This window comes from Antrostomus carolinensis, unplaced genomic scaffold, assembly GCF_000700745.2.
Source record: "Antrostomus carolinensis isolate BGI_N321 unplaced genomic scaffold, ASM70074v2 scaffold18907, whole genome shotgun sequence".
Classification (NCBI taxonomy): Eukaryota; Metazoa; Chordata; class Aves; order Caprimulgiformes; family Caprimulgidae; genus Antrostomus; species Antrostomus carolinensis.
Window position 1 is genome coordinate 50,642 of NW_010328311.1, and position 11,696 is coordinate 62,337.

The 11,696-nt window shown below is 38.7% G+C and overlaps 1 protein-coding gene across 2 annotated transcripts in view; it reads right to left on the reverse strand.

Annotated features, from left to right (window-relative positions):
• Positions 1 to 11,696, reverse strand: part of CKAP5 (cytoskeleton associated protein 5) — a 42,576-nt gene that overhangs the window by 28,939 nt on the left and 1,941 nt on the right. For both annotated transcript variants that reach the window (XM_010172214.1, XM_010172213.1), the window contains exons 3-12: positions 11,480 to 11,686; positions 8,826 to 8,997; positions 7,189 to 7,321; positions 6,797 to 6,900; positions 6,312 to 6,425; positions 5,939 to 6,043; positions 2,638 to 2,727; positions 2,366 to 2,530; positions 1,429 to 1,557; positions 361 to 543 (exon numbers count right to left, since the gene is read on the reverse strand). In XM_010172214.1, coding sequence (XP_010170516.1) covers positions 361 to 543; positions 1,429 to 1,557; positions 2,366 to 2,530; positions 2,638 to 2,727; positions 5,939 to 6,043; positions 6,312 to 6,425; positions 6,797 to 6,900; positions 7,189 to 7,321; positions 8,826 to 8,997; positions 11,480 to 11,686 — 1,402 coding nt within the window. The remainder of the gene's footprint in view (positions 1 to 360; positions 544 to 1,428; positions 1,558 to 2,365; positions 2,531 to 2,637; positions 2,728 to 5,938; positions 6,044 to 6,311; positions 6,426 to 6,796; positions 6,901 to 7,188; positions 7,322 to 8,825; positions 8,998 to 11,479; positions 11,687 to 11,696) is intronic.

Genomic DNA, 11,696 nt, shown 5'->3' on the forward strand with positions numbered 1-11,696 from the left:
TCTCTTCTGCGGGCTGAACAGCCCCGAGAAGGCTGTTCAGCCTGGAGAAGAAGAAGACAACATCTGAGGAAAAAGAGAAGACATCTGAGGCTCCTCAATGTCTCCAGTGGTCTATTGCTATTTCAATATCAAAATGTAGTAATAAGATGTGACAAGATAGTTTGTATTATTAAAACCAGATTTCACCAAGTACATTCTCAGAAAATCCCAGATTATTCTTGTTGGGCTCATCTACTACTACAGAAGAACAGCAATTCCTGAGTGGAAGGAGACATTCAACAGGCCACCTTTGATCTTCAGTAACTATTTGAAGAAACCAGACAACTGTGATTGTCAGATGATCTCTTGACAATCTCGTACCTTCACAGCAGGTGCTTTTTTCAGTGGTCCTGGTTTCGTTGCTGCATCTTTTGTGTCTTTATCTCCACCAGACCCTGAAAGAGCAGGGGTCTTTCCAATAATAGGCTTGCCTTCTTTTTTCTCAGCAGCTCCTCCTGTCTTTTTACCATAAACCAGTTCTACCTTCTCAGCACACTCTTTAATCTGACAAGCAGTTAAAAAAAAAAGGGGGGGGGAGAGAGAGGGGGGAAGGGGAAAAATAAAAAAAGCTATTTAGCTACCACAATTGGATGTACAGTGTAGTGTCCTTTCAATAGTTGTGGCTCAAATTTGACTACTCTGAAAAAAAAAACGTGAAGAGTTTGTTTACTTCACAAAGTTTTATTATCTTATGTTCCTTACAGTAGTAATGCTAACCAGTCAATGGCATCAGGCATTGTTAGAATAATTTTCCTAGTTAAAAATGAAGATCATTTATACACACAGAAAGCATTAATATCTCCTTGATTCTTATATATGCTCTAAAGATGAATTCTTAGCACCTTAAATTATAAAATAATCATTCAGTCAAACCTGTCAGCTTATGCAAAGGCTGAAAACTTTGTTGTTGGAAAGTAAATCTTTAATACCAAATCCCATCTATTAATATAGAATTAGACTATGTGGTTGTGACTTAAAACCCTAAACTTTACTTCAGACAACAGAGGAAGTGTTCAAAACCAAACAAAATCCCACATGCAACAACCAAAAAAAAAATAAACCCAAATCACACCTCACAACCCACCTCATAGATAATACAGCCTTGAAACCAAACAGATACTTTACATAAGAATGAAAAGCTGCAATGTTAACATATTAATGCATTTTAGGCAGTGAAAGTTAAAGAAAAGATGCTTGATAATCTAGGAAGGAATGAAGATATTTTCAGATTCCCTGCAACATCAGTAACTTTTAAGTAAAAAATAAATTTTCAAAAATCTGTGCTGAAAATCATTAGCTAAACCATCTTCTTTAGTCTTCTCTAGTCTAAGATGCATCTTAAATGGGTAAACAGAGCATTTTTTACAACACTTACAACAACAAACTCACCCGATCAAGCTTCAGTTTATCTACATCTGCTAAGAAAGGATTCACAGCTTTCTCTCCAGCCACTTTCAAGGCAGTACCTAATGCTTCAAATCCAGCATCTCTTACTTCAGGAGCAGAATCATTGATATGCTGCAGAGAAAGACAACTTGCATCACATGACTTGCAGCTCCTATCTAAACAGATTCTTAAATCCATCTTCTATATAAATCTCCTCCACTTCTATAAAATCTACATGTACTACAGAATAAGCCTTAACATTTCACTGCAGAAAGAAAAAGGGTTTTCACTTCTGTTTTCTTATGTACTGATCAAGTCTACTGTTTCTTAAATATAGCCAGTTTCCCATCTCTGGATCTTTCACACAAGAAGAGAGTGAACATTCATGCTTCAATAGACACAACACCATGAAAGTTCACAAGGAGTTTGAAGTTCTACCACCCTGTTCAGATCTCCATTTTTGAAGCCAGAGATATTTCCCATAACAAGGAAAGGGCTATTTTGCCATGAGATAAAAGGATACATCATCATTGACACTGATAAATGCTCTAGTGTAACTGCAGTGTATGAATCAACCATGGTTCTTTTATTAATGGCAAATAATATGTAGCATTGCAACAAAAGCTTGATAGTAATGTCTGCAAGAAGCAAGGGGCACAGTGCCCAGAAGTTTAACAGTTGCAAATCACTCTCTTAATCTATTATGAACTTGGTGAGTCTTTAGTTTCAGAGAAGCTAAAAAAAGGAGACTAAACTTCCCACGACTGACAATCATCTTCAAGTTTGACATCAGTCAAAACTGGCTCTGATGGCTACACAGCCCACAAGAACTCTTCAGTCCTTGCACTACCAGAAGGGTCCTTCTCCCAAAACAATCCAATGCTTCACAACAACAGTGCTCAAGTCAATGCCAGAGAAGTACCAACTCCTCCTGCTTTACCTTGAGAAGTGCAGCACAGAAAGGTTTTAACAGGCTTTTTGGCAGAGTAGAAGGTGTGCAGTGACGGAAGCTTCTCGCGATGAAAAGGGATGTTTGTTGCTTAATTGTTGGGTTTTTGTTGTCCATCACTGCCAGCACATCTTCACTTATGTTCTGCAACGTGGTCTACAGTGTTGAATAAAGAAATCATTAGTTTCAGTAAAGTAAGAGAAAAACAAATCAAAATTAGAGACCAATACTCAGACAATGGGAAAACTGTCACTTTTACTTACTGTAAGAAAGATCGCATCAATGGCCTCCTGCAGCGCCTGCACTACCTGAGGCTTCTTCTCTTTAAATTTCTCCAGGATTGTTGGAACAACCTATGGAAAAGGGAAAAAAAAGAAACAAAAAAAAAAGTTAATCCACTCTTCACTAATATAACTGGAAAGCCTGATATAGTCTGCTCCCTGGTAATTTGCAGAGAGGCAAATAACACAAACAGCACTGCTGCCCCCTCCAGGGGTACACAACAGCACCAGGAGCTAGTTTCTTCTAGCTGATCTCCAATATTAAATTCATTCCAGTCAGTCTATTAATAAATACAGATTTTTGAGTGATTTCATAACACAGCTAAACAAAAGGCAGCTATACAAGTTGACATAATTACAGATGAATACTCTGGCTCTACTGGTCTGGAACACAGAGCAATAAAATGGAAATGAAACCACTGCACAGCGCAGAGAGCTGTGCTCTTGTACTACAAGAAATCCAAGAATGTACATGACCCTCTTCCCCAGCTTCCTGACAGTACTCAGCATGGCTCACCAAGAAGCCCTCATTTGACCCATAGCTGACAAGACCATGGTTCTAAAGCAATGGGAATCCTTCCTGGAGCAATAGTTTTTGCATCTATCACCTTGAAAAAGAACACCTGACACTAAATTATGCCATACTGGAATTTCACAGCAATTTATATCCAATCTAGCTGCTCAGTCAATCACTGCTGAAAAATAAAATAAGTAAATTTTTAAAATTAATAATTTTTTAAAAGCAGCAGACATTCTTATATCCCAGTAATACAAGCAGCTCCATTTAAGTATGGTCTCTGTAACAGTAAGAGCTTCTGTGAGTGAGCCAGAACCATGCAGAGCTTTTAACTGTGGAAAGCAGGCAGGCTATTTTCAAGCCTTACATAAACATAAAACAGTTCATAGTTTGGAAGGAGTCTGATGCCTCACAGAAGCTATAAGCTCTTGCATAATACAAAATAGATTTTCCACAGATGTTTTCTTCTCAGATGCCAACTATGAGATCTCAAGCCCTTGTGACACACAGTGACCTAGGCTCAGCTGGTACCCTTTGCTGGGCTGCAACTTGCAAATTCCCTGTTCACAAAGACTTTAGCACTAAAAAAACCCCTTCGATTAATACAGAATGGCACCACGAAGACCCTCACACATGCTACTGCAGGTGGCAGACACCCCTAAACCCTACAGAGAATAAAGTCATAGGAAGGAGACATTTTAAATCATTAAGTCTCTGTTTTAGAAAGTGCTGACAGCTAGAATGAGTAACTTTTTAACATGGAAGTTAGAAGCTGTATCCCATGTGAGAAGGGGAGGGAAGGAAGAACAGTCCAGGGCTCCAAAGGCAGCCAGAGGTGAAGTTGGGCCCCATGCAGTCAGGTACAGAGAGTAGCATGGTTCTATACTTGATTTCAGAAGTCTTGTTTTAACACAGACTGCAAACTAACATTACAGCCCTGTATTTTACTAACAGAGTTTATAATAATCCCACAATTCCAGCAACAGTTGTGTTTTCTAACACTTTGAATGCCCACTAAGGAGAATTCTACATCTTCCTCACTAGTAAATAAATCACAGAATGTCAGGGATTGGAAGGGACCTCAAAAGATCATCTAGTCCAACCCCATTCCCAGGGCAGGAAGACCTACAGTAGGACACACAGGAACGTGTCCAGGTGGGTTTTGAATGCCCCCAGAGAAGGAGACTCCACAACCTCTCTGAGCAGCCTGTTCCAGCATCCTGCCACTCTCACAGTGAGAAAGTTTTTCCTCATGTTTACATGGAACCTGCTATGTTCCAGCTTGTGCCTGTTGCCCCTTGTCCTACTGTTGGAAAGGTAGGACAAAATCCAGCAAACAAATCAAGTGAATCAGTAAAATGAGTGCTCAGATTTATGCAATCCATAGCTGTCATTACAGCACTGAAAAAGTCATCTTCTCCACACCATTTGCTTGGCAGCCATGGAGCTATACCCTCTTTTGAGAAGCTCAGCTTTTTCAATACTAACTCTGCAGCTATGAGGGTTAACCTTTAAAACACAAATGAAGTGTAAACAGATGTAAGAATGCTTTTTACAACTACAGACAGCTTTCAGAACGAAACAGACTTTGTCCAAGCTGTCCTTCAGAGTTCAGGAGACTTCAATGTTTCTGAAGCAGTGAGATTCTGTAACTTCCCAATTCACCACAAAGTGTAACCCTCCTGGCAGCCAGACACATCAGTTCTCTCTGTCTCTAAGCTCTACCCCCATCACTCTTGCTTATCACAAGGAAAATCTGGTTGAGCAGCTTAAAGAACACAGCAACAGAGGCTTGAGAAACTAGTGAGATAACTGCAACTACTTAAGAGCTCCTTTTCTTTCCAGAGACTGGTTAAGCTTCCCTGTATTCCCTGATACCAGTTGTTGGTAAGAGAAGAGTAGCAAAGGAGAACTGAGAAGAGCACTAAACTAGATCACCAAAACATTATGGTACCAAAAATCTCAGTAGTTTGGCTATTTAAAGCACAGAAAAATCCACAAAACCCAGACAACAAAAAACCCACCACCAACCCTCCCCCAACATTCAAAAAACCCAATCAACCTACAACATACATCACAGAGCTGCTAAGTAGAATTCAGGTTCAGAAGCTGATTTTTCCCACTGTGCCCCAGAAATGCATTTCTGTGGGTTTATCTCCAGGATGAGGAAATATAAATAAAATTCATTTCATGGCAGAGTAATTCAGACTTGTCTTAGTACAGAAGATTTATTACAATAGTAAGCTTCACGTTGCTGAATGTGACTAAACAAAATCCTTTTAACCTTAAACTGCAAGAGATCATAGAATCTTAGAATGGTTTGGGTTGGAAGGGACCTTAAAGCTCATCCAGTTCCAACCCCCCTGCCATCAGCAGGGACACCTTCCACTAGACCAGGTTGTTCAAAGCCTCATCCAACCTGGCCTTCAACACTTCCAGGGAGGAGCAGCCACAGCTTCTCTGGGCAACCTGTTCCAGTGTCTGACCACCCTCACAGTGAAGAATTTCTTCCTAATATCTCATCTAAACCTCCCCTCTTTCAGCTTAAACCCATTTCCCCTTGTTTTGTCATTAACTGCCCTTGTAAGTTCTTGGAAGATCTTGGAAGATATTTCACTGCTTGCTCCATTAAGGGGCAGGTAAGCATTCATAATTGTACAAAGAATACCTCTGATAAATACCAAGGGTTGACAGGGGAAGGAAAAAAAGTATTTCCTGGTGTCCAGCAACAATAAAAACAGAAAAAAAGTACATAATCTTACTTACATGCCCTGCATACTGTCCAAATTTCTTTCGGAGGCCAGTAGCTAGTCCAGCAAGGCATTTGGCAGCCAAAGCAACCAACATAACATTTGTATCCTTTCCAACAACCTGAAGAGAAAAAACAAATTTAAAAAACCCCACAATATTAAAGACTGAAAATCCAAGTTTCAGAGACTTGGAATAACTTCTTAAAATAGCTGGTGGGCCACAGATTGGGTTATTTCCACTACTGTTCCAGCTAATGAGTATTATTACTCATGAGTATTATTTCTACTCATGAGTATTATTTCAACTGTAATTTTTAAAGTATAATATAAATAAATTAAAAAAAAAAATAATGAAACCACATGTGCACTCAGGGTTTTTTTTTTAATACCTTTTTGAGAACTTTCACCAAGTCTGCATAATCTCCCGACTCCAATTTGGGATTTTTCACCAGCAGTTCAACAGCTTCCAGAGCTTCTTTCCTTTCTTGCCACTTTTTTGCTTCCTGTAAAGCAAGTTACATTTATAAATGCAAACAATTCTAGAGAAGCATACTTGCCACAAACCATAGATTTTAAAACTGAATTCTGTCTTGAGAAAGCCAAAGTCTCCCTCCAGTTCAACTTCAATAACTGCAGTGAAATATGAAATACAGTCCTTTCCGAGGACACAGGGAAAGGTCCTTAAGATCACAGCTTTCTTGCTGATAAACCAAATTTTGAGACTTATTTATGATAGTCTATGTTTTACTTACACTAGTTACCACTAGTGTACCATGTAGTAGTAAAGCATACATTGCAGAATGCCAGTAAGTCTTGAGATTTATTAGCTCCATGTGTCATAGAATAAACTGGTAGTATTTAAGTTTATGCTTACTATTTTTTCATAGAAGTCTTTGGGAAGCTTGGAAAGAATTTCTACAGCTTCAAGCAACTCATATGCATCTACTTGTGGTACTGCCTCTTCCTCATCATCACCTCCTGCAACCAGGAGATAGAAAAATATAAGCAGAGCAACAAATGAAATTCTGACTACAGCACCACATAAGGTTCATTGTTTAAGAAGCACTATCAGCAGTTGTGTTTTTACTACTCCAAAGAACTTTCACATAAAGTTTTTGCCCCAGCCACGTTTTCTTGCTGTGTACTGCACTCCATGTGCTTTGCATCAGTGGGATTAAAAGCACCTTTACGGTGTAATGCATTCCTCCACAAAAAAATATATCAGTGATATACTTTCCAATGGAGTTCAGAGATGAAATAATTTACCTCCATCTGCATCTCCTCCAGCTGCCTGCTGCTGCTCAAATTTTGCTTTCAGCTCCTGTTGGGAACGCAGGAACCTGGTCTGCTTAGGAGCAGCTGATGACACTTTGACCCACTCTTCTTCCAGTTCTTTTAGCTGCCATAAGGGAAAAAGAATCATCTTATCTGAGACATTTTGTACATACCCCAAGACAAGCAACACTTCATGGAAAGCAATGGAGTTTTCCCATTTCAGAGCCAAGAAAGCAAAACCTTTCGCATTCTTCTGCCAAAGTGACTTCACATTCACTGTTCAGAAGCTTTTGACCACGTATATCCACAGAACAGGTATATCATCAACAAAAATATCAATGAAAAGCATTTACATAAGAACAAACTGTGCAACAGTCACAATGGTGTGTCCCCCCTATAGAAACTTTAAAACAAAACTAGCTGAGCATGAAGGAATATCTTTTTGTTAGAGCCATGCTACCATTACACACTAAAACTAAGACAAAACAAACATGTTGAGCTACATTTGATGAGACAGTTTGTTGGGGGTTTGTTTGTTTGTTGTGTGGGGTTTTTGGGAGGGGTTGTCTGTTTGTTTTCTTTAAACCATGCTTTTTCCAGCAAGTCGGTACTTTCCACCTGAACACAATTAACAAAAGTGGGTGAGAGGGAAGGATGCATAAATAATTTATGAAGTTTTAAAATAATGGGATGTTCCATCAGTTATCTATCACAATCATAGAATCATAGAATGGTTTGGGTTGGAAGGGACCTTAAAGCTCATCCAGTTCCAACCCCCCTGCCAGCAGCAGGGACACCTTCCACTAGACCAGGTTGTTCAAAGCCTCATCCAGCCTGGCCTTGAACACTTCCAGGGAGGAGCAGCCACAGCTTCTCTGGGCAACCTGGGCCAGTGTCTGACCACCCTCACAGTGAAGAACTTCTTCCTAGTATCTCATCTAAACCTCCCCTCTTTCAGCTTAAACCCATTTCCCCTTGTTTTGTCACTAACTGCCCTTATGAAAAGTCCTTCCCCAGCTTTCCTGTAGCCCCTTCAGGTACTGGGAGGCTGCTATGAGATCTCCCCGGAGCCTTCTCTTCTCCAGGCTGAACAGCCCCAACTCTCTCAGCCCGTCCTCATAGGAGGGGTGCTCCAGCCCTCGGATCATCCTGGTGGCCTCCGCTGGACAATGTAATGCCACTTCCTGAAGTGGAACATTTACATCCTCAGCACCACCAGAACAAGTCTGAAGGGCTGCAATAGAAGAAAAAATTTCAGGAAAAAAGGAAGATGGTTGACCTGAAGACTTTCAGTGCAGGGGTCTTTTGTAAGTGTGACCATTTGCCCTTGGGTTAGGTCTCCAAGAAATATCATTCTGCTTCTCAAATCTCCTCCTCAAAGTTTCAATATGATGCTTCCCCCCACAACTTCACTATTCAGAGCAACAAAACATTATCACATTTTCTTTACAAATAACAAAGAGGTACTAACGTTTTAGGTAAAGTTACAGGAAGCTTAAAAAAATAATGTTGCTGTTATGGAGAAATTCCATCTTTGACTTCAAGAATACCCAACACCAGAGGATCAGAGAGGGTGAGCATGCAAGCATCTTCTGAAATGTTTAGATACAGAGCTACATTCTGCCTACCTGAACAGAATTTATGTTCTGCAGTGGAGGTCTCAGAGCATCCCTTATCCAACGGTAGATCTCCACAGCAAGGAGTTTGGCTTCATCTCGAACAGCCTTTTCCCGAGACTCAAAAAGTTTTGGCAATACTTTAATGATTGGCTTCAGCGAGATTATTTTTGAACCAAATTCACTGAAAGTTAAAAACATGGAATAACATTAGTGTTTGGGTAGGAAGCAGAGAGTGATCCACAAATAATAACTGATTTTTTTTAAAACAATCTATGAAATGCTTCCCGTACACATTTAGTGATTGTGTCATTTACTTAAACCATTATTATAGCTATTATTTCGTGAAGCTACTAAGCTACTGTAAAATTTAGTGAATATTTGCCCTATCATTATTACCCTCCACACCCAGCTTGGAATTAAAAAAAATCAGGCCTCTGAAATTACTTCAAAGCACTTGATCCAATCTGCTTCTTAAATCTGTTCCCTTGCCAGGGGGAAGAAAAGAAAAAAGAGAAAAAGAAAAAAGAAAGTGTCTTTAGATACAAATTTGTATGACCCACTTTTTTTTTTTTTAAATAAGAATAGAATCTCCTTTGTCTATCCTTGGAGGCAAACTGCAGTAAAAGCATCAGTCACTTTTCCACTTGTTGGACCAGATAATTACAGTGAGCCTGGGTCATCTTCACAGAAAATACATGTGTTGAGATATGTGCTGCTGAAAGGACACATAAAACAAGTTTCCCCAGCCCATCGTCCTTCCCTGTCAGCAGATTCTACATGTTGTTGAACTTAAAACACTCAACTTCCTTTTCCAATCACTGCTGAATCAGAACACAATAATTTTATTTTCATACTCATAGTAAACTGCTGCAGTTCTTAAAGCATCCTATCTAAATCACCTCATAAGCCACGTTTTTTTATTATTCAGAAGCATTTATTTTCCTTGAGAATTCTGAATTAACCTTTCCAAACACACTTTTTCTTCTGCTTCCCTCCAATCAAGTACCACATCAAAAAGCTATTTAAAAAGGCTGCTCAGGAACCAAAACTTACATGTCTCACTTTCTAAAAAGTCTAGTTCTAAACGTTTTATTGCCAAGCCCACTTTGAGAATAATAAGCATTTAAATCTGCAAAAGAGGCTCCAGTCTTAGAAACAACACAATTTACATGCAGAATATGAACAAATGAGTTGCCCAAGATTTTTATTTTTCTACCATGACTCAAAAAAAAAGCTTATTAGGAAAAGTGCCTATGCAAATTCTCTTGTTCTTATCTAATTCATATATCAATGAAAGAAAAGAAACCTTAGCACAAGATAAAACACTAGAAGCTAAACTAGTTATGCACTAGGTACAACACAGACAAATTTCTGTCTGCTTTGACAGGCAGAAACCCTGTCAAAGCACAAGACAAATTTAGGGAACAACACAGCTCAGAAAATAAAGGTTAAAGCAATAGAGCTCCATGAAAGAATTTGGTCTTGCCAAATCACAGATAATAAAATACTGCATATAAAAAAACCAGGCAGATACGATACATTTTATAGACATGGGTTAGTTGAAAGATATTGAGGAAGGTTGTGCAGGTTTCTAATTACATTGTACTGTTAAAAGGACATTTGATTAGATAAGGCAATTTAAAATAGCTAAAATACGTTCTTAAATGTGGGACAGTAGCTTCACTTAGTGGAAGCACAGGTAACATGCTAAGCCAAACACTTTATTTTGACCTCTATTAGAGAAGCCTGAAACAGTTTAACAAGGACTGTCTATCCAGATCTATATACTTGCCTATACCTCAGCAAGTTCTCTTAAAAAATACCTAGCATAAGACACTCTCCATTTATATTGTACATTTTCATATGAATTACTTTTCTCAGAAAAAAGTGTTCTATCCATTAATAATAAAATTATCTGTTTCCTCTTTAAAAAAAAAATCTAATGGACACTGAATTATATATACATCATGTATAAGAATTTGAAAAAAACCCCCAGTATTTTTCATTCAACTCACAAAAGCAGCAAATATACTTGAAGTGGAACAAAAAAGATGTTCCAAACCTCATCTTGAAACCAATTACTCCACCTTAATTAAATTGGATTTGATTTTTAGGGAGCATTATCAGCTTTTCTTTTTAATAAAGAAATGATTATATGGACAATGGAAAGTTACTGTGCAATGAGCTTTTTTCTTTTCTTCCAAAACCCACAGTGTACCCAATTAAAGATGCTCACATGAGTGAGGAAAACAGTGGTTTTTTAAAAAAAAGGTTGTTTTGTTTTTTTTTTAAAGACTACATTTTGGTTTTCCCTTCAGTGAGTTTATTTCAGCTATTCATAAGAGAAGCTCCACAGTCTGGAACAAGATGCACTAATCCTGCCCTTCTTTCAGAGGTTCATTGTGAAAATGGAAGTTTGGCAAACAGTTGCCAGGAACGAAAGTGATCCAGATGAGGCTTGTACAACAAAGACAACCCTCACATCTAACAAACCTCAACTGTTGTTGGCAGAAAGTATCAGTTCAGTAAAGATACAGCTTATTCAACAATAACAAGGGCTGCTAAAAAGACTTAAGCAATAAATTAGATTCTACATACTGCTGGGGTGAGGGGAAAAAGAAAAAAACCCCAAACAAGACACAAATTAAAACCTAAAAGCTTACCTTAGTGCTTTCCTCAGCGTCTCTATACATGCTACTATGATTTTGGGGTTCTTGTTGTCCAGGCCCTTCAGTAATTCTTCTTGTACTGCCTCCCCTTTCTCAATTTCTATATACATTAGACATATATCTAGTCCCAGCTCTTTTGCTCTGGCTTTTGGCTGATTGAACACTTTATTTACAACTCCAGACGCTACTTCTCCTGTTGTCCTGAAAGAGG